Source organism: Cyprinodon tularosa, unplaced genomic scaffold, assembly GCF_016077235.1.
Source record: "Cyprinodon tularosa strain WSP-4 unplaced genomic scaffold, ASM1607723v1 ctg483, whole genome shotgun sequence".
Classification (NCBI taxonomy): domain Eukaryota; kingdom Metazoa; phylum Chordata; class Actinopteri; order Cyprinodontiformes; family Cyprinodontidae; genus Cyprinodon; species Cyprinodon tularosa.
Window position 1 is genome coordinate 135,001 of NW_024039211.1, and position 23,510 is coordinate 158,510.

The window sequence follows — 23,510 nt, forward strand, 5'->3', positions numbered from 1 at the left end:
ACTTTACATTGCCCTAAAAAATGTCTTGAATCATCTCTTTTTCTCAAGAAAACAAGACAATGTTCATTGAGATAAAGAGTCTAAATCAGTAGATCCTTTGTAGAGTATTGAATTTTTGCTGTATTTTTACTCATGTTCAGACCTGCTCTTCATCAATCGTTGAGAAGGTTCAAAAAGGAGGGATTGATTAAAAGGTGGATCCAACTGTACTGGGATTATTTTTTGTACGGACATCTTACCTTCACAAGTTGCTTTAACTATAATGCTTCACTAGATATATACAGACAAATGCAAAAACAGTCTAATTGGGTATAATTTAAAATGCAATTGACAATGAAATGAAAACAAAATAGAGAAAAAAGGGAGAAAGGGGAGGTGCAAATCTTAATAGGGAGAGAATGTATTTAAATGAAAGCGGAGGAAGGTAATACAAGATAACTTCCTCAAAGTCTGCTTCCACACCAGCAGACAGAGAGGGAAAAAAACAAAAAAGAATCCAAGGTACAAACCATAAATGTATATATGAACATGTCATTAAAATAAAAGTAATATAAAATTGTTTTAATGCAAAATATATTTAGTGGCAGTGACAGCTAACTATATGGTTTATCTATTTACTTAACATCCATATCAAAACAGCTGTGGGTGTATGTGCGAATGCACTTGTAAGGTTTCACCAAAAAATGCTCATAAGTGGGTGTGAGGAATCACAGACCTGCCCCCCAAGGGGCATGGGGAGACATGAGGTAGACCAGAGCCCCAGACCTTTGAAAGGGCCCACAGAGCATGGGAGCCCAAGGAGGATCCAACACAGGGATGACTGCATCCCCTTTTGTGGAAGAGAGACCCAGGGAATCATGGTGAAAAGTGTACTTTAAAAAGTATTTTTACTGTACTTATTTTTTTTCCCTTTCCTTGAGTACAATTCTTGTCAAGTATCACTAATACTTTTTTCTGGTTACTCTGTTTGCTGTGAGTAACTTCAGCTTTTCAGAGAGCGGCTTAAAATACAATAAAATCAGATTGGTGGAATTTTTCTTCTCTTTTTATGATTTTTTTATAATGAAAAAGATGAATTTGAAAAATGATTTCCTCTACAGGGATTATTTATATCTGTTATGTATTTCATTCGTTAATATAAGAAAATCTGCTCATAAAGTGTGTCTGACTGCATCATTCCCAAACATTTAATTGGACGTTATGATCCAATAATTACGCTGTACCAGAGTAGCCTTTTTAACAAATACTACCTTAACTCTTACTTGAGTAATTTCTTGGATGACTAAGTTTTACTTGCTAAAAAAAAAAAGGTTAAGGTGGTGCTAATTCAAGCCTCTTTCTCACTGAAAATTCTAGGTTAACACGTGTTAAAAACATTAAACCTTTATGTGGGCGGGTTAGAACCAGCTTTTTTTGCCAGTGAGAAGGGAGACAAATGATGATTTTAACGGTTCAGCACGCGTTTGTAAAGCCGCTTTCCCACTACTTTACTCCATGTTACCTAGTGTTATTGGTTTAATTGCTGTTTTGTTGTAATTTCTAGATTTATGTCCTCATGTTTGGTTTCCCCAGTGGTCTCCATAGTTCTGGTTTGTTTTACATTATTAGTTGTTTTTTTGGATTCCTGCCTTTGTTAAACTGTTTCCTTTGATTTAAACTACAAGAAATTGCCTCAGCCTCTCTGCCTCTGCGTATGGGTCCTCAACCTCAACCAAACCCTTGACAGTTTTTCAAACATGGGTCGACCCGCTCCCTTCCAATTAGCAAAAAAAGCTGGCTGCGTGACCTCTGTCCCCCCGCGGTGGCATGTCTGATGACAGCATCATGCTGGGTTAACATTGATGATGTCACCATTGCTACAGAAATCTGGAGAGAAAGCAATGGAGAACAATATATAAGTAAGCCAGGTCAGTTTCCTTGCATATTGTTACATATAGAGCTAGATCAGACGTGGCTGGCACGGTGTGTTGACATCCATACATTGCATTAAATGGGCTCTAGGGTGACCAAACGTCCTCTTTTGCCTGGACATGTCTACTTTTTACATTCTGTCTGGGGCGTCCGGAGGGGCATTATAAATTCATGAAAAGTTCTGATTTTCACTGTTTTTCATTGGACCATAATCATATAATTATACAAACTTTATTGTCGTTTTGTTTATATATGTGTATTAAATCGACTGGCTCTTTGCACAGAAAACTACAGTACTACAGAGGGAGCAGAGCAACCAGCATTGGACACAAAATGGCAAAACAAAATTGCAGCTTCACAGATGAACTGCTGCGACAAGTGAGAGGCTGAGTGCACCGTGTGCAAAGCTGCCCCACATGTCTCAGTGTCTAATAACAGTGCTGGAGATTTTAAACCTCACATGGACTCTAAAAAACATTAAAAAGCTGTGAGAGGTGAGAGTTACTCTGCAAAGTTGACTGAGTACTTTATTAGATCTGGGAAAACAGATGATGCTCTAGAGAGGTACTTTGTTGAAGATACAGGTAAAAGCCAGTAAATTAGAATATTTTGAAAAACTTGATTTATTTCAGTAATTGCATTCAAAAGGTGTAACTTGTACATTATATTTATTCATTGCACACAGACTGATGCATTCAAATGTTTATTTCATTTAATTTTGATGATTTGAAGTGGCAACAAATGAAAATCCAAAATTCTGTGTGTCACAAAATTAGAATATTACTTAAGGCTAATACAAAAAAGGGATTTTTAGAAATGTTGACCAACTGAAAAGTATGAAAATGAAAAATATGAGCATGTACAATACTCAATACTTGGTTGGAGCTCCTTTTGCCTCAATTACTGCATTACTGCGGCGTGGCGTGGAGTCGATGAGTTCCTGGCAGTGCTCAGGTGTTATGAGAGCCCAGGTTGCTCTGATAGTGGCCTTCAACTCTTCTGCGTTTTTGGGTCTGGCATTCTGCATTTTCCTTTTCACAATACCCCACAGATTTTCTATGGGGCTAAGGTCAGGGGAGTTGGCTGGCCAATTTAGATCAGAAATACCATGGTCTGTAAACCAGGCACGGGTAGATTTTGCGCTGTGTGCAGGCGCCAAGTCCTGTTGGAACCTGAAATCTCCATCTCCATAGAGCAGGTCAGCAGCAGGAAGCATGAAGTGCTCTAAAACTTGCTGGTAGACGGCTGCGTTGACCCTGGACCTCAGGAAACAGAGTGGACCGACACCAGCAGATGACATGGCACCCCAAACCATCACTGATGGTGGAAACTTTACACTAGACTTCAGGCAACATGGATCCTGTGCCTCTCCTGTCTTCCTCCAGACTCTGGGACCTCGATTTCCAAAGGAAATGCAAAATTTGCTTTCGTCAGAAAACATGACTTTGGACCACTCAGCAGCAGTCCAGCTCTTTTTTTCCTTAGCCCAGGTGAGACGCTTTTCGCGCTGTTTCTTGGTCAACAGTGGCTTGACACGAGGTATGCGGCAGTTGAAACCCATGTCTTTCAAGCATCTGTTGGTGGTGGATCTTGAAGCACTGACTCCAGCAGCTGTCCACTCCTTGTGAATCTCCCCCACATTTTTGAATGGGTTTTTTCACAATCTTGACTAGGGTGCAGTGACCCCTATCGCTTGTACACTTTTTCTGACCACAGTTTTTTCCTTCCCTTTGCCTCTCTATTAATGTGTTTGGACACAGAGCTCTGAGAACAGCCAGCCTCTTCAGCAATAACCTTTTGTGTCTTTCCCTCCTTGTGCAATGTGTCGATGGTCGCCTTTTGGACAGCTGTCAAATCTGAAGACTTCCCCATGTTTGTTTAGGCTTCAGAACTGGACTGAGAGACCATTTAAAGCCCTTTGCAAGTGTTGTGAGTTAATCAGCTGATTAGTTTGTGGGACCAGGTGTCTTCATAATTTAACCCTTACACAATATTCTAATTTTGTGACACACGGAATTTTGGATTTTCATTTGTTGCCACTTCAAATCATCAAAATTAAATGAAATAAACATTTGAATGCATCAGTCTGTGTGCAATGAATAAATATAATGTACAAGTTACACCTTTTGAATGCAATTACTGAAATAAATCAAGTTTTTCAAAATATTCAAATTTACTGGCTTTTACCTGTAGAAGAGGACATCATTTCATTTTATTTATGTATTTTAAGAAAGCTTTAATTTTGTTACTGGTTGTTATAGATTTTGTTTTACCCCAGAAGTTATTTGTGAGCCATTTAGGTTTAATAAAGCATGCTCATTAACCTCTGAGAAGCCTGTCTGAATGCTTCTTGAGGCTGGACAAAGTGTCCTCCTTTTAGGAAATCAAAATATGGTCACCCTAATGGTATTGCATAAATTATCGTGTCAACCTGGTACTGGTATTCCCACAGCATGCTGATTAGAGCCGAGGCTATTTTAACGGGGGTCGCTTGCCGTGTCATTTGACCTGGTTAGACACGCATCAGTGAGCTGTTCCCACTGCCACTATAAGCCAATTGTTCCCAGGTTTAAATGGGGTACAACTTGAGGACAACTTTTGGGTTCTTTACCCACCTCTGGTTCTTATTTAACCTAACACACATCTAAAAGATGAAGGACAGTGAGCCCTGAAGTGCAGGATGGAGAACGACTGTACAATTAGAATGATCAGCTTTCATTTTAGGTGTGACTTGTGATTGACATCATTATTATTAACCAGGCTTCCAGCAAATCAATGCATCCTTTAAAAGCATAGAAATTGAACTAACAATCCTCATCTTCCTCAAATAAAAAACAACAAACCTAATTACATCTGAAGCTCAACATTATTAGTTACATTTTAGGATTTCTCAACATTTAACCTATCAAACAAATGTTTACTTTTTTCAGCCAAATGAGTAATTTCCTAAACAAAGGGTCATTTCGCAATAAAGTCTAGCTGCTGGAACACGGCGATCCTGTAAAATCGTGGATGTTAAGTGAGTGCATGTGTTTCCCACACACTCAGCTCCAAACAAGCCAGCAGCGACCACATCTTTCATTTTTCCACCCGTGTTGCTCCCCCCCCCGTTTTGGTGTTGGACTCAGGTTGCTGTGGAAACGCAAAGTTTAACCATCATTATTTCAGCCCTGTGGTCTCTGTGCAGCTGCTTGTAATAAAACGTGATCCTGAAGTGTGACGCCTTGTTTGAACTGGGTCAAAACATGTAGTAGTAGGAAAGGCTGCACTCACGATATACACAGAAAAAAACATTAGGCAAATTTTATTTTTAAAGTTTCCAATACTTCATAGAATTTTTTTGTTTGAATTATATAAGAACAAATTACTCTTAACGTTTTGTAGTTTTTGGTAAAAAAATGGTATGTTAAACATCCATTTTTGTGTCCAACATGCACAAAAATTCAAAAATTTCAGATCAAATCAGCTTTTATCTTGTTCTCTGCAGTCAATGATTCTGCAGTTGTTTACAAAAATTTAATATCTACAACTATAGAGCTATTTAGAAGCATGCAGTTCAGGTAAATCGGTTTATTATTTAATTGGGAAAACTCTCCTTCCTTAAAATTTGTTCATATTTTGGGGGGAAAGTTTGAGTCTACTGTAAAGAATTGAAAAGCAGCACATTATCTTTTTTTTTTTTCCTGCAGTTCATCACTGTTATCGTCTTCACTTTCCAACATGTCCATGCTTATGATAAAAGGCTCTTAGATTACACACCCACACACAGAAGGACAGGAACTCGAGGAGAAAACAGCAGATTTATTCAGCCGCCATGAGAAACTTATTACATAAGAAGAAGAGAGTCAGTCTGTAGGTCTGTTCCTGCCATGGAGGATCAGGTTACATAACAAAACCCAAACTGCAAACACAAACATTTATCATCAGTCACGCATGAATCCCCCACTCATAACAAAAAATAAATGCTTTCACTGCACATGGAGGCAAAGACATTTCAAGCAATTAGGGGGAAATTGTTTTTCTCATCGATGATAAACTAAACCAACAGTTGAAAATTGTAAACAGCAATTGCATCACATCCCAACAAATTTATCTTAAAGCTTAAGATAAAAAAAAAAACCTTTGTTATAATGGGTTCCACATTGTTTATTAAGCTTTGCTGAGTTTATAAAGAAACATTAAATCCAGATGGAAATCTCATGTTCTACACCAGATTGGGTTGTAAACTTTAAACCATGACTCTTTCAGATCTCAGACTTTCAGCTGCACATCTCAAAGAGGATTAAGACATGTTTCAGTTTGTTCCTCAAATCTCAGACTGTCACTGGAACGACTTTCGACATATATTGAGTACAAGCAGTTTTATTCAAATTTGTTCTGGAATCTTAGATCCACATAAAGCTTTTTGATCAGTATTTTATAGATTATACATGAATACAGCAATGGTTTGTGACATATATTCAGAAAATAATACAGGAACTGAAAAAGAACTACCTTACAAAACAACAAAAATACAGGGATAGTTGATGTTGCCACAAAAGAGATAGACATCGGATTTTTGCTCCTACATAAAGGTGAGTTTGAAGGAAAAGTGTTTTCCAGTGTTGTTGGACTCTAAGCGTAGATGGGAATCAAGCAGGATGAGGAAGAGGAAGGGAGAAACTGTGGTTGAGATAAACAAAAGGAACTATACTTCGTCAGCCAGAGAACAGGTTAGACTTTCCACAAAAAAGATGAGAAGAAACGGAGAAGGTGACAAAAGGTCAACATAAATGTGAGAACTTTTTGTCCATTAGATCTCCACGCCTGGAGAAAGGAAAGTCTACAAACATGTAGCGTCCAAATGGGCCCAGAGTTGTTCATAAAGCTCTGTTACACAGAAGCAAGTAGCTCAACTATTGTTTTGCATAATTTTGAGCATCCAAGCCATGAACTTTGAATATTTCAGTAAAAAAATCTATTAGAAACTTCCAAGTCAGTCAAAACACATAGTTTTGAGTAAAAAAATCTTAATTAGAATTGTTGGGTAGTCAATAAAAAGCCTAAATTAGCCCTTAATGAACTAATACAATAAAAAGACTCTTGCGTATAAACAGTATTATGACCTGAAACTACAGCTCTGATTTTCCCTTAAACAGAAATTCCAGCATTTTTAATGATAACCACAGGGAGGAAATGGATGTTCTCTATGACTACAGCAGAAAGAGGGCAACACCATGACTCATCTGTTTCCATGCAGCCCTGGGATTTCCCAAAGTGTATGTCTAGTATTCATTATGTTAGATGCAAATGCATTTATTTTTGCTTTGGTTCTTATTTCAACTCAGAATTCAAAGAATTTCAACACTCATGAAAAATTTAAATAATACTCTCGGAGACACCAATTTTACTAGTAAGCAACCACTTATTATGCGACTTAATGGCTCCCATGTGTTTAAATCAAAATAAAAAATAATCTAAATCTAAAAGAATTCCAGCATATTGTCTAAAAACTGCAGAAAATTACAATATATAGCAGCTAACTGTGCTGCAGCACTCACATCAGCTTTAATGCAAGCCGGAATTAATCTGAACATCCCTGTTTTACATAATAGCAAAGAAAACATGTCCAATGATGTCTATTAGTTTGCTTAGTAGAAACATTGATATACAGTTTTTGGGTAATAGCCAAAGAACCAGACCCTAATGCATTTCATAACATTTGTTCAACTTTTTATTTTCTTTAGTCCAACTGTTTTTAATGTTCTTTTTTGTTTCTACATTTTTTGTTTTATTTTATATATTCTTTCCCCTACTTGTTTTGATTCTGTTTTATTTTCCTATATTTTAATCATGTAAAGCACTTTGCATTGTCTTTGTACTGAATTGTGCTATACAAATAAATTTGCCTTGCCTTATCTAATGAAGTGTGAGGAAGCATCGTCATCATTAATGCAATAGAACCTATTATACAAATATGATTTAAACATTTGATCCCTCCAACATTCAAATATTCAAGTGATACTAGGAGGAAAGGTTTCAAATTAAACAGGACATGTTTAGGTTTATCTTTGAATATAACTTTACTTCCAGCTCTGCTTCTGGGCTTTAAGAAAACCTGACAGAAACCCTTCAAACATATCATGTCATTGTAAATGGTCTCACAGCTGATCTGGGTTTTTTTATTTGGTTTAAACACACAGGTTGACAGTTTAGGTTAACATTGTTTTCATACATCCGGAAGCTCAACTGGGCAAAATAGTTTAAAATGAAATCAGGGTTTGCTTTAGCTGTAGCTAATTGATTATCTTTGTTCCCACTGGAGAAAAATGTATTATATTTGACTGAACATTGGAGTTGAAATTTAAGCCGATATGAGAACAGGGATGATAAGCATTAAACAGAAATTCAGTTTCAGAGAGGCAGAGCACATTTGTCATGTATTAAAATGCAATACCAGAAAAAAAAAGTCAGGTGTACCGCCCCTAACAACTAGCTGTGCTGCATCTCAGCATATTAATATGAAATTATCAAACACCCTCTGTAGATCGGCCCATATTTCTTTAGAAAAGTGAATACATTAAGCGAAAATTAAGCGAATATTGAAACCACAAAATGTTCATTAGCAGTTCCACTGAAGTGCTAATGCTATCTTTTGCTCAAATGGAGTAATATTTTACTGTTTAGCGGTATTATTCTTTTATTTCTGTAATCCTTTAGTAATGCACCTGTCATTTATTTAAGCATTTCTACTGTTTAAACGTTCTTTAATAGGTTCCTTCCTCTCTAAATATTATTTTTTTTATTTTCTATTACCAGTTACTATTCATATGTCCATAGTTCTGGAATGTTAAATTTGCACCAATGATTAATTATTCTAATTATTTACATTTTACCAAATTTTTCCTGTACTTGTAAAGCAATTCTTTACAGGGGAAGAAAAACCACCAATTTTCGATAGCAAACATATGCTGCGTTGCTATCATTAGCTTCAGTGTATTTTTCAATTTCAATATAATTTAATTGCAAAAAAATATTAGAACAGTTTTTTCTCACTATTTCTTTAAAGTGGAATTATCATTATAAAATGTTTACTTTGACATATCTGCTTGGCTTAATCAAAACAATGTTGGATAAGAAACAAAAAAATACCAAATATGTAATTTACAACACAAGTCTGCACTTTCATCCCTGTTAAATATCTGAATATTTAATAATTTGATAATGTAACAAATTTAGAGACATAAAAATCAGTGGACATATACATATTTTCTTGTTCTCAGTGTTTTTATGGTGTGTTACATAGCTCACTGATGATCAATTTGGAACGTAATGTACAGTAGGTACAAATTCAAAAGTATAAAATAAAGTATTTACATTAGAAATTGAATTATTCAAAAAATACTTGCTCCAAAGGGTCTATACAGTTATTTGGCACTGCACAAGATTTATTTCTTACAAAGTGCTGGAATTAAAATCAAATCAACCAAAAAACCAAAAAAGAAAGAAAAAAAAACTTAAATTTTTTTATAGACTTTCTTTAAAAAAAAATGATCTAATGTAAATATCAGAGCTCAGCGGTCATTAAAATATTACTCAGTTCCACAATATCTATACGTTTTTAAAAATCTTTTGCTCAAAAAACTGAAACACAGAACCTTTGACTTTATCCAAATATAGATTTAAATCTCAAAAATAAAATAAAAAAATTTAACAAGCAAAACAAGATAAGCAGGAAACCAAGGAAATGAGCTGGATAAATTCTGAAGATGTTACACAGTAAATCCCCCCAAAAAGATAATACAATTACAAATAACTTTCCTTTCAGGTCAAGCATTCACACTGTAAAGCAGACAAACTATAAATCCTCTACCAAATGCAGCATGAAATGTATTAAAACACTAGAAATATACTGGCTAAAAAAAACGCAAACCCCCCCCCCCCCAACACACATACACTCCAGTCCAGTGTAGCAGGAAGGATTCATGGGACTTTCCTGTCTTCTTAAAATAAGCCTCTGTCATCATTGAGCATCAGCAGCAGGGGATGGCCAAAGTGAAGCATTCTGGGAAATAAAATCCAACGATGCCATGAGACACCCAGTGAAGTTAAATAGTTAGGGAACAGAAGGAAAAACAAACAAACACAGAGGCGGGATGCTGAGTTAAGCAGAATAAAACATCAGAAAATGAAGATCCATCCGAGAAGCTTCCAAGAAGCAAAGCATTCTAATACATGCATTTAAATCCTCTTCTTATTGTACAAATCAGATTTTCATTTTACGGTAACTCAGTTTACAGTACTGCAGTAAAGTATACTCGAACAAGTGGTGCCAGCTCTTTGTCTAATTAATACTGATGGGAGATATTTTCAGGAATTAACATCTCTAAGTCTTTACAGGGAATTTTTACTTTTATAATCTAACAGTGAAGACAGCTATAGGAATCTGAGATCCTGGATTAAACAGGATCACTTCAGAAGACATCTGTATCGTTCTCGTTTGGCTTGCTAGTTTCAGATTGGACCAGAGTGAAAAAGAAATATATATATATATATAAATATTTTTTTTTAACATTTGTTTAGACAATCTGAAGTGAAGGTCACAAAGGGTGCAACATTTGTTGAGCGACACTTTAACAGTCGTCAGTGAGGTGAGTGAAGCCATCAGCGGGGTGTTGGAGGACAGGCTCAGAGGTTCAGAGTGCGGAGGAGGTCAGTCAGCTGGTCAGAGTCAATTTAATACAATCCTGGAACATATTAAGCAAAAGGGACACAATGGGTAAGAAATAATCTGAATCAGTATACAGGTAAGATAATATAATTCCTTACATTCATAGATTAAGATTACATTACTGCTCAAGGTGTCCAACAGCTGATGTACTATAAATGCATATATACTATAAACAGTCACCAGAGGAGGCTTTTAACATAATGGATTACATATGCCAATACTAAAGCAACATTTATATATCAAAACATTTTATCCAGTTTTTAATTCTCTTCTCAAATCAGTAACTCTTCAACAAAATCTGCTCCATAACTTTTAATAAAGGCTTTACTAAAAAGTAGCAACCCAGCTCTCGAAGTGTGGTAACACATAAACAGCCGATAATAGAAAATTAGGCTTTTGTAGTTTTGTGTTTTTCTTTCTACATCAGTGGTACATGTTTGTTTTTGTTGTTTTTTTTATCATGAGGACTTTTATTTCAAAATGTGCTGCAAACACATAAATGATACTAGCACTCACACAAAACATATACATATACATAAGCAACTCTAATTGAGACTGTTATGTGTTTAAGTAAAGACAAAAACGTGATGCTCCGAGAAATTAAGTGAGTACAGTTAATATAAAGTAAACACAGATTTTCTTTCTTTCCTCCAAATAAGATCTGGTTGGGCATCCCGTTTATGTCTTGGGTTAGGTTCTGGTCTAGTGACATTCATTTGTTGCATTCTTTACAGTTTGTCTTGCAGTACTGTATGTATTTGCAGGGCATTTGCACCTCATAGCTTCCATATATCAAAGCATTCTTTTTTTAAATTTTATTTATAAAGTTTTCAAACTTTAACAACAACACAGATCAAAAATACATGTTTAGCAACATAGATTTTTTCATGGCCAGAGTGTTAGACAGGGTCTTGAACCACACGTTGAAAAACATTGCTTTCCATGAGATAGCAATGCAGTATGTAGCTTGTAATTAGCACATATACACCATCTTTTCCTCAGCATTCGTCAATCTTAATTCTGTTGGGACAAGTCTGACAATGAACAACTTAGAACGGACGGGTAATCTTATACAGCTGTAGTCAGAGACTCGTTCTATTACCTTTTCCCATTATTCCCTAATTTTAGGGCAGGTCTACAGGCAGTGATATACTGTGCCCTCCTCTAGACCACACTTAATGCAGAGGTCAGGGTTATTGTTGTTGAAGCAGTGCAAAAGGGACGGGGTCAAATATGGGGTAAAAAATGTTTTCCACAATTAAGCTATAAGTAACAGAAACCTGACAACTTCTGTGCATATGATTTAGTACAGCCTCTTCAAGACTGGACAGTGCTGGTTTGTTTTTCTGTTGTTTGTATTTTTTCCGAATATAACTCCTGAGCACCATGTAATTCCTCAAAGCTACACAACACATATACCTAACAGCTTTTAAGACATGCATTTATGTTGCTTTTAAAACAGTTCGCTGCTGGTGGTTTAAAGCTTTCAAATGTCTGTTTCTGCTTCTCTTTGTGTTTTTCTTTAACTTCTGTCCTTTTAGAAAGCAGTGATGCAAAATAAAATAGATTGTGTGATATTTTCAGAGTACTTAGAATACGTGACAATTTCAAAGCAATGGTTCATGGACGTTATACAAATCTAACTTCCTATAATGGCTTGCAGTGGTGCAGATGTAATACTACCGGTAGGTTGTGTTGAAAAAGGAACAACAATTGGTTCTATAGCAGAGCAACAGATACCATACCAGTTTGATCTAAATTATAAAACGTTGATGTTCTAGGCAGCACATCAGGTTATTTTTACTGCACCCTGTTTCTATTGAACATATAAACAAATAATAATAATAACTCTTTGTATATTTGAGCCTGAATTCTACAAAACAGGAGAATAATTGATGAAACTGTGGATTGAGTAGATGGATGAGTCAAAAATACTATCTAATACAGATTACTGTTCAGCTCTAACTAAAGCCAATATATGTACAGTATATATATATATTTTTTTTTTATTATTTTTTTATCTAAATGAGATAGAGGAAAAAAAACTTTTTGGCTGGACAGTGACACGGCTGTGGTCAGGTTTAGGGTCAATCAGGGTCAGAAGAAATATATTATTTCTAAGAACAGTGTTTGTTGTGCTTACCGGCTATAACAGGCTGTTTCTGCAGTTCATGTTCGGGCCTTTGGACCTCATCTGCTCTTGAACAGACCCTGACTGTTCAAAGGAAAAACAAAGGATTAAGTCATGGAATACAAGCCACAACAAAGCACAGTAAAAAAATCTTTACAGGAACGAAGACTTACAGATTTAAAACAACATTGGGTCATTATGTTTACTAGAGGAAACAGTTCCATAAGCAGCTTAGGAAAACATTGATTTATTGATACTTAGAATGTAAAATTCTAGGCATAAAGAGACTTAAGTAAAATAGTCTTTGTTTTATAATCAGTTATTGAATGTCCATTTTTGGACCAGGGTTTCCATGGGTCATTAAAAATCATTAAAACTCATTAAATTGTAATTTCTTTTTATTAAGGCCTTAATTTACATTAAAATTAATTAAATGGGATTATTATCATGGCATTTAAAATGCTTTATAAAAAAAAAAAAAAAAGTTTCTAAAAACAATTTCATCAGATGTATTATATTGTGATATATTTGCGCGGAACTGCTTCCGGTTGATCGTGAAGCCGTATGTTCGGTAAAGAAGCCAGAGGTGGAGAAAAGGCTAATATATATATATATATATATATATATATATATATATATATATATATATATATATATGAGAGTCATGTTTACTTGATGATGGCATTAAAATAATCTCTAAGAGAATTAAAAGAGCAAATAAAAAGCATTAAATTAGAGATACTTATTCCTGTATAAACCCCGTGGACAATCATCAGTATTTTTGACTGAGAGGGGTACTCATGGTAAGACAAAATGAGAAAAGGGGTTCACGAGTCAAAAAAGGTTGGGAAACACCGATATAGGGCATGAATTTCTCAAAATGAACTTTCTTCCCACGTGCAACAATGATCTTGTTTGCCTTGCAATGTTCATGGGCCTCAAAAGAAAAGAGGGAAAGGAAGAGGTGAGTAGAAACGTATCCACACATATTTACCCTGTGATCTCACACAGAAGGAAGACTCCCTGCTGACTCAGGCCAGACAGGGGAAGTGATATCATGTGTTTACGTCACACAACTCTTAGTGCATTATACTGTCATATATTACTTTGATGAACTGATCATTATATAATCAGAAATTTGGTGTTATTCAAAGATACACATCTATCCCTGTGAGACAATCAATCCACTGTATATTGTTATAAGCCAAAACTTTAATTCTCTTCAGCCTGAAATACATTTAGAAAAGGTTCATCTTCTGAAACCACATTGATTCTGAATATTTTATCACCTAAATAAGCTACAGCTGGAAAACCTCAGTCGCTTCTTGATTTATGGTTGCATCGCTTCATACGCAATGGGTTATTAAAAAAAGGAAGACCGAGGCACAATCTTCGGGCTGCTCTAGAAAGACCTCAGTGGCTCCCAGAGTGCTTTCCACATGGCAGTTGTAAGACAGTAAAGCGAAAATAGAAGCAGGAAGGATGCAGTGCCACAAGACACTTCCTGACACACACACAGAGCCTCTCTGTCCTCATGTTGGACTGAAGCCTGGTCATCTCTGTCTGCTAAGAAGCTGCAGATCTTCACTTTTTACTTTCTGTCCTGGTAGACGGTCACTAAACAGAACAAATTAAAGTAATGCCTTAGAATTAAAGATTAAAGTTTAGTGCTGTCTCACCGGCTGCAAACCATCTCCCATCTCTGAAGAGCCGATATGCGTGAGGTGGATAAAGTTTGTTGGCTCTCCGATCATGCTGCGGTCGATCTTCCTCCTCTTTTTCTTCTAGGCAGAAACAGACAGATTATTCACTTGCTCTTCTCTCCTTATCAGTGGACCCAGATGACGAAGGTCGCTGGTGAAATTAAACATGATTTTATAGCAATAGATGGTCACCTGTTGCTTTAGCCATCTTTATTCCCCTCATATATCACTTGTCAAATGAATTGCAAAAAAAAGATGCGTCTTAATGTGACTATGCTGGTGAAGAAACAGTTAAGGTCTTTCTTAAGCATCTCTTTTGTTCCTCTGATGGTCTGTCTCTGATGTGTCTCCACACGTTCACATTCTCCCAGTCTCAAATCACCCCAGTGAATCATGTAGGAACAAAAAAAATGACGCAACAGAGGGAGAAACAGGGGAAAATCACCAGAGGAACCTGCAAGTTTAGCCTCTATGATAGAAAACACGCATCAAATAATTAATTACAACGGATGTCATATTAGGAAACTACTGACACCTGAAATCAGGGTTTAATTAAAGGTTTCTTCAGGGGTCAGCTTCTTCGGTGCATTCAGGGACAGTCAGAGCCCTGGGAATCAGCCAATGAAACCCCTCATTAAAACCTAGTTTGGCTCCCATAGTCCAGTAAACCCCGCTGTGTGGAAACACATCCAAACCACAATAAAAACCATTTAGATGTGATTTAAGAGGCTTATGCTCTGGATTATTCAAAGCCTTTATGTAACAGAGCAGATCTAAAAGCGATGGGTGAACACGACTAAGATGACAGACCTTAAAGATCAGAGGGAACCTAGAGTGTAGGAATGAGAGGAGCTGCAGCTTTCAAACTAATAAGAAGAAAACAGTTTTTTAATACGGCTATTGCACTGATTTGAAACCGCTGTGTTATTACTATGGAAGAAATTCAAGTGAAAAAAAAGTTAAAAAAAATTAGAGGTTTTAAAAAAATTAATAAAGAGATGAAAAAAAAATGCAAAAAAGATAGAGCCATATCTTGTTCTTACTGCTGAGGAACAGACAGAAGAAAATAGACCAAGAATACATAAAACCAATTTATTTATTTTTTTTTATAAATATGTTTGTTTTTTTTAGTTAGGCTAACAGGTCCAGGCCCATTCTGCTTTAGATTGTTTTCTGCAAACAAATCTGACTATTTTAATTTGAATATGATATTTTGTATTTATTATACAGCTAAGACTAAATAATTGAACCGTAAAATTATCATAGGGTTCAGGGATTCCACCCATATAGCAAAACATTAAGACACCACTGAGATACAAAAAAAGCCAAAAAAAAACAAATTGAAAACACGATTGTTTTGTGTCCTAACTAAGTTTACATCAGGTACCATAAAAATCACATGTGGTGTTCCACAAGGGTCAATGTTAGGGACCCATTCAATTTCTATTTGCCTCCTCTAACTTATATAAAAAATACAACATAAGCTACCATAACTATGCAGACGACACTCATCTGTACATTAAGAAGTCGCCACGTGACTATAAACCCTTTAAAGCTCTAGGTAAATTCATAGAAGAAATCAATACATGGATGTGGCAAGATTTTGTTCTGTTGAGTGAAAACATGACTGATGGAATAGATTTTGGACCAAAGGACGAGTCATTTTTAGAAGAGTTGATTACTGAAATGGTGTCTTCAAAGCTCTAGGACAGTAAAAAGGCCTTTCTTTGCAGTCGGTAATTAAACGGAATTTGCAGATGTGTTTAAAAACCAAGAGCTCCATGTGTGAGAAAATTTCGATTAATTAGCTATACAATTTGTTGTTCTCTAGTGAAGCATTCACACCAGAGCAATAAAACTGGTGTTGCTAATGACAAGAGCAAACAATGGGACTGAAAGTGCATCTCACCATGCATTCAATGACTGAATAAAGGGCCTACTGAGGCAGGTTGATACAAACAGGGGTGAAGTCGTTATAAACTAAAACTGATGGTTGGGTGGAAATGTGTTCCATTATTGTGTACATTGTGTTTTAAAACCCATCATTTTGGAGTAGTTCTCAAAGACATGTTTGGGATTTTGATCCGGATTTGTGACAAATGCAATATAGATTTCTTATAAGAAATCAGACAGCTGCAGCTGATACAAAATGCTGCTGCCTGCATCCTCACTGGAACTAAAAGCGTGGAGAACATCACACCAGGTCCAAAAAATCAACTAACTGCATCTCTGAATATATAAGTATCTGTTAAATGTGCTTAAAAAATAATGTTGACGTATACCATCATACAGAGATCAAAATAACCATAAACATACAAAAAGTGACAGTTAATTAAAAGTAGGGCTGCAACAACGAATCGATAAAATCGATAAAAATCGACTTTTAAAAGCGTTGGCAACGAATTTAATCATCGATTAGTTGTGTCGCGCGATTAATGCGTCATCCGCCGCCGCCGTCATCCCGGGGAAGAAAAAAAAATATGGCGGAGCGAGTCAGCGCCGCAGTTGCAGTGTTGCCAACTCAGCGACTTTTCAGACCCCTCCAGCGACTATTTTTTTAAAAAGCAACTAGCGACAAATCTGGCGACTTTTTACGGTGTCACTGGCGGCTTTTGGAGACTCTTACGTGAAAGCATGTATCGTTCCTACTCTTGTCCTCCAGCGGCAGCTGCTGCCGTGGGGCGCCTCCCCCATCCCAACGCCTTTCTCCCTCTCCCACAGAATCCCTCTCAGCGTGCAGTCCGAGCCGCAGGATTTTAGTGAGGAGTTTACCCTCAGCGTCCAGACTGCAAATGAAGCGCGCATGCCCCGGGATTGACGGCGCAAATTGATCACAATAATTAAAAAAGCCTGCGCTTTGTAAAGTGAAAAAAGTCGTAACATGCAACTTTTGTAAAAAACAAATGAGCATGGCACGGAAGCACCACTGTTATGACGCAGCACCTGAAAAGAAAACACGTTGGAGCCTTCAATGGCAGTGAAGATAGCTCATCAGCAGGATGAGTAACCATGTTTGTTTCATTTTAAAGTGGGGAAACGTAAGTTACAGGTAGCTCATCTGATGCTTTCCTTAGCTTGTTAGTAGGTTACAGACAGTGATAAGGTTGGCTTCTTATTTTACTTTTAATTTCATTTGAATTAGCTTAAGCAGCGTTTATATTTTCTTTATAAATAAATAAATTTGCAAATTATGAGGGCAAGGCTTTTAAAGTTTAAATCTTCTGGCAAAGATAAAGTAAAGAAGATCCTGCAATTTATGGAAGTAAAGCAGAATAAAATCCAGCAAGATCAGTAATATGTCCATTAATTATCTGCCACATTCCCATGTAAATATCTGTCTTTGGAGGATGTGTTTTTTAGCACCCCTAGTTCTCTCATTTTTATTCCAAATACAATTTATAATTTGAATCACAGGGCTATTTTTATCTCTATGGTTTAGTATTTTCTCAAGTAGCAACTTTAACTGCTATACTTTCCTGTCTTAAAAGGCAGAACTCTTCTAGTCTAAAAAAAACTCATTTGTTGAAGTGGGGGGGGCCTATTGTTTGAACCCCTTAGGGGCTTTTAAAAACAAAAATGTCTTTTTTTGCGCTTTATGAAACAAAGTATCCTATATTTTGTGGATGTACAGCTACATTTCTCATGTAAGTTTGCATAGTTTTAACACAAACATTTATTTTTCATATTGCACCAGTACAGTTAATGAGAAACCTGTACGTGTGTGCTTGTTTGTTCTGTCTAAAATGTTTATTTTGGAATAAAGAGGTTAATATAAAAAAAATATTTTGTGTCCGATTCATCGATTAATCGAAAAAATAATCGGCCGATTCATCGATTTTTAAAATAATCGTTAGTTGCAGCCCTAATTAAAAGAAACATTGAAAGTAGACAAGAGTAGATTAAATCTTAATAGGTATGTATATCTGTTGTTTTTATAAATCTTTTTTTTCTAATTCCTGTATAAAGTCAGTTTGTGTTTTTATGCATAAAAAGGTAATCTTGCTAATCGGCTCATTTATTTGTTTTTTGTTCTGTCTAGTACCTTTCTTTGTATGTTTGCCCATACTGCATGCTAAGGCTGGAGGATATGGCCAAAAACTTATATCGCAATACATTTCTTTATTTCAGTTGATGTGATATAATTTCTGTATCAACATATAAAAAAAAACTCAGAAAGACTGCCAATAATGCCCACACAAGTGCCTGTACAAACTACAGTTATTTTGCCATGTTTGTAAAACTCCTACAACTTAACATTTTAGAAATATTTGCTTTAAAAAAACAAAAAGACAAAACTACATAAATATTAGTGACAAATGCTGTTATCATGGACTGTAATGTGTATCCAAAATACTCACAAAAAAATAAATACTGTATTTAAAAAGTATTTAAAAGTCATATCATTTATATTGAATTAAATTATATAGTGATATATATAAATATGTGCTATTAGAATATCGTCTACTGCATGCACATTTTTGTTTTGTTGAAACAAAAACCACCTGCATTGGTGTTTCGATTTGCTGCTGGTGCAAGTAACTTCTTCCACTGAGGAACTATAAAGGTTATTTATATTGTATTCTTTATAGGTCCTGTTTTGAGATGCAGTGGTGTTTTTATTTTATTTTTTTTATTGCCTTATCCTGCAGGTTCAGTGGAAATGAACAAATGAGGTGGGTGATGCTTGAATGCAGCACACAAGTCATACTATTCCAGTGTTATTCCATTTACTTTAGTAACCTTTATGCATTCGCCTTGTTTTCGGATCAAGGTAGGTGAATAATGTGTCCAGAAGCAAACTTAAACAAGGTGATACCTGGGATGAAATTCTTGGCCCAGGTTTGGTTGAAATCTCTATAAATTTGAAGCAAACTATGAAAAATATATCACAAACCTTCCACATTATATGTGGAAGTAAATGTAGCTGCCATCTAAGAAAGTCCAGCCTGATGGGGGTTTAGATCCCTATCATAACAGTTGTTTTAATATCATTACCTAATATATCCACTATAGAAAAAACATTTTAAGATGAAGCTCGAGTGAGACCACACACTGCATGGGCATGCCGGCATCCAATGTTCAACCAGCTGGGAGTGACTCATTGCTCGACCTACACACATCCTCCTCCACAACTACAGCTGCCGTCATGGCAACCGTAATTTATAAAAAGCAACTGGGCAGCACTGATGGACAAACTGGAAGGAGTTTGAATTTTAATTTCAGCTGAGCATGTCAGCAGTATACTGTGTGTGTGGGTGGGCGGGGGGGGGGGATTCTTAAACAGCAGCAGATTAGTTTTGATAAAACAGGATTCCAACTATTGAGTCAGAGGCAACCGTTACATAAACTCTGCTTACTTTTTCCTTGATTTTTTGTAGCTTTCTGTTTTAGATTTACTTGTGGTCATTTTTTTGAAACACGGCTAAAACTGCCAGATCTTAATGACAGCAGAACGCTTTAAGATACAAGAAGCTGAGGTCTAATCTAATCCTCAAGCAGTTTATGTTACGCAACCCTGAGTCTGCTGTAATTACTGAATAAAATGGGGAGGGGGGGAGGGGGGGGTGCTCCTGGCAACCTTTGTGTTGGGCCGATAAACAACTCTGTCTTTTTCATCCCAACTATCATCATCATGTAACATGATTCACCAACTTCAAACAAGAACAAGCTGGAATTTCAAAATAAAAGTAGACATATGCAACTGATCCATCAGCTGCTCCCAGACCTCCATCAGAAGAACCCTTCACGGTAAGCAGAGGATGAAAAAAACGGCTTACTACACGTCACTGTGCGGATGAATGTATATTCCGTAATATGAGAGCATCCAATGTTGCTAAGACACATATTAAGCTGTTAAAAGGTGAAATTAAATAAGAATAGAAGCAAATAATTTAGAAAGGGTTGCAAAAACAAAATAAAATTCATCCGTTATTAAAATAAATGTGTAGAAAACAGAAAAAAAATCATTATAGACACTAAAAATAGGGATATAAAAAGAAGAGGTAGAAATACACAAGCTGAAACACAAAGGTAACACAGAGACTAAAAAGAGGAAAAACTTTAAACGTGTTAAGAAAAGATATGCACCTCAGCAATTTTATTTAAAAGTAGTTAAAAATAGTCCAGATACACACAAAAAAAATACTGAGTAACATCTGTTTTGTCTGATGACTGATAATGTATAAAATACTTTGCTGCAGGTTTACAGTAAAGAGCCTCAAAGAGAAAGAGTGAAGTCACTGCCGTAGATCCAAGTGTGTTTGTTAAAGGTGTATTGTTGCGGTGGTACAATGGAACAAACAGAAAACTATAAATATATGCGGAGGAAGGAGGGAGGAGGTCTCTGGAGAGAAACACCACAGAGCAGAACTTCCTCCCTGAAGTGTACACCGTGTCTGCTGGCTGCCCTAAACCTGCACAGGAGGGTACATGTGGCGTCGGTTCAGGGACTCGCACTGACTCAGTTAATCACAAACCTAATTGGCCTGTTAAATATTACAGTTTAGGTGGAATATTTACATACCCCAAGGGGCATAGTAAAATAATAGTAAAAAGTAAAGGAATAAAACTTAAATTGATTGAAATTCATGGACATATTTCAGTTTACTGCACAGTGGTAGATTTAGCAGCAAAGGTTACATAAGGCAAGTCCATATAGATGACTGTTAGCTAGATTGGTTCTTTTAATCTGCCCTTATAGGTATAAGTTTGTTTCATTTTGTTGTCCACTAGATAAGCAGCAGGGTCGCCCTAGGGAATGGTTGCATCAGAAAACATGATTGTAGAAAATAAATAGATGGATTTCTATGTGTCACTGTTGGACAATGAACTAAAATATCAAGCCCAGATGATAGAAAAGTAACTCAGGAAAAACCCAGAAGAAACCAGTAACCACCAGAGCTCAAGTCTTCCACAAGGCTGGAAACACTGGTATCTGTTTCTGCAAGGAAGCCAGTTTCCATCAGCAGAGATTTAAAAGTTGCTGACCAAGTCATATGCCTTTTATAACATTTTTTTTTTTTACATCAATTATAAAAGTTATCTTTGAGGGAATCACTATAAGACTTCAAACCCGGAAAACACTCTTCACCATCCTAGAGAAAAATACTTAATTTAATCGTAAATCAAGAGCCAGATTGCTGTAACTTGAATACGGTTTGGTGTTTCCACAAAACCATGAAACCAAAAAAAACATTAAAATGGATCTTAGTATGGGAAGGAGGCTGAAATCATGTTTCCTCCAAAAGACTTGACCTCAAACTATTGAAAACTTGTGAGAAAAAAAATGCATGAAACCTCAAAAAGAAATCTACAAATTACAAAAGAAGAGTGTTGAAATATCACACCAATTGTGTGCCAAAATGTTGCTGAGGGATAAAAAATGATCAGGCCATAATAAAGCCTGCTGAGGGACATTTAACTGGAGCTTCATCTACTCTATATTGTTATCTCTGTCCACATGATTCACGTTGTGCATAGATCTGGGAAAATCTGCAATAAATTACATTTTTTTGCACAAAATAGGTCCATAAAATATTAAATAACTGGTTATATGACTATAATAAAATAATTCCACCTTGGAGGAAGCGCATTTAAACAAAAGCCCAAGTTAAACATGACATTAATGCCTACAAAAAACATGTATGTACACTTCTAACCATAGCTGTACATCCACACTTTTCCAAAGTTTTATCTTTAGGTTATCTGTGTGTTTTTTTGTGTGTGTTTTTTTTCCACCAGAAAAGGCTAGATTTGGAATTTTCTACAAAGATTTGCATTAGTTATGAAACTGGATTTTCCCAGAGCATCTTCATACTGAACAGTGTAGTCACGTATGGAATAGAGTGAATAATGGTGCAGGTGTCTCACCGGAGGGGGTTTGGCTACCACACAGCAGCCCATCTTATGCCAGAAGTCACTCATCCCGACGGTCTGCCTGTCCAGCGGCCGGCCGTTCGTCTCTGCTGCCGCCCTGCAGGCCCGAGAAGGAACTGCAGCCTGTGGGTAATCCTGGGGCATCCAGACAAAAAGCCACACAAATGTAGACAGTCAAAGGGTCAAACCCAAAGTAAACCCCTCAGACTGGGGATAAAAAAAAAAAAAAAAAAAAAAGGAAAAAATAAAAATCTGGATATCCACAAACTTCTTCTGCTGGATGATCCTCACGATTAACAAAAAAGTTCAAACTTTAAAATCCAAACTGACAAGTGAAGATGTGCAGCTTATATCTGTGGAAACAGGAAAAAGGACAGGTTACCAAAAAAGGTTTCTAAAACATAGATCCTTTCTTTAAAAACTTTTCATTTTTCATCCTAAAACATAAACATGCAATCATATCATTCCAGTCCACACTGTGTTTATCTTCACATAAAGGAAGTGCATAGATGCCCTATTCGCTGGTTGCATAAGGTCATCTTTGGCAATCAGGCGGACCGTTTTTCCTTTCATTTATTATATTATTAGCCCTTCAATGCCTCTGCAGCCAGCAATCATTTTTAATGTCTCTGTGGTTGTCCGACTCAAAAGGCTTAAACTGTCTCAAGTCTCTGAATTTCCACAATTAATCTGCAGTCTTGAAATTCCTTCTTATATAATCTGTTTTATCTGTTTATGAGGCAATACACCAACAGCTTTAGTTTTCTTAGCCAACAAGACCCGTAGCTAACCTTCACTGAGTTTCTTTAAAAAACACATCAAATCAAAGACATAACAGTAAGCAGAGCAACGGTTACAGACATATCTACCAACATCAGCCACTATAAGCTACCAAATAAGGCTAGGCCAGTGAAACTCTGTAAGCTGCCTGAAAGAAAATGTAATGAGATATCTCATTACATTTTTTAGATGCTTAAATGGTTCTTATGGTCTAAAAATCACCACATTTCCAAAAGAGTTCCTCAAACATGACCAAATTCCTGACAAAAAAGGAGAAAAAAGGTTGACGAAGTCTATCATTGAGCTGCATGGGAACCAAACCCTTTGAGACGTCAACAGGGCAGGCACATTAAGCATGACTAAACATTAGGTGTGGTCCAAACATAGAGGAGCAGGAAGT

General features: G+C 36.3%; 1 protein-coding gene across 2 annotated transcripts; it reads right to left on the minus strand.

Moving 5' to 3' along the window:
* Positions 1-10,449: 10,449 nt before the first annotated feature.
* cdc42se1 (CDC42 small effector 1) lies at positions 10,450-22,683 on the minus strand. 2 transcript variants are annotated; one of them, XM_038302169.1, is made up of 4 exons: positions 22,325-22,683; positions 14,432-14,533; positions 12,765-12,836; positions 10,450-10,637 (listed from the first exon to the last, which is right to left on the minus strand). In XM_038302169.1, the coding sequence occupies exons 1-3, from the start codon at positions 22,472-22,474 to the stop codon at positions 12,768-12,770; spliced, it is 321 nt and encodes a 106-aa protein (XP_038158097.1). In that variant the 5' UTR covers positions 22,475-22,683; the 3' UTR covers positions 10,450-10,637; positions 12,765-12,767. The 2 variants fall into 2 exon arrangements, with proteins under 2 accessions (XP_038158097.1, XP_038158096.1); XM_038302168.1 differs by having other exon boundaries at positions 14,432-14,536.
* Positions 22,684-23,510: the final 827 nt, after the last annotated feature.

What these genes read in the sequence shown, in the direction of transcription:
- cdc42se1 (XM_038302168.1), bottom strand. Translation starts at nt 22,474, where the DNA reads ATGCCCCAGGATTACCCACAGGCTGCAGTTCCTTCTCGGGCCTGCAGG. An exon ending in TGGTAGCCAAACCCCCTCCG is followed by an intron (nt 14,537 to 22,324) that starts GTGAGACACCTG and finishes GTTTCTGCCTAG; the next exon opens with AAGAAAAAGAGGAGGAAGAT. An exon ending in TGGGAGATGGTTTGCAGCCG is followed by an intron (nt 12,837 to 14,431) that starts GTGAGACAGCAC and finishes TCCTTTGAACAG; the next exon opens with TCAGGGTCTGTTCAAGAGCA.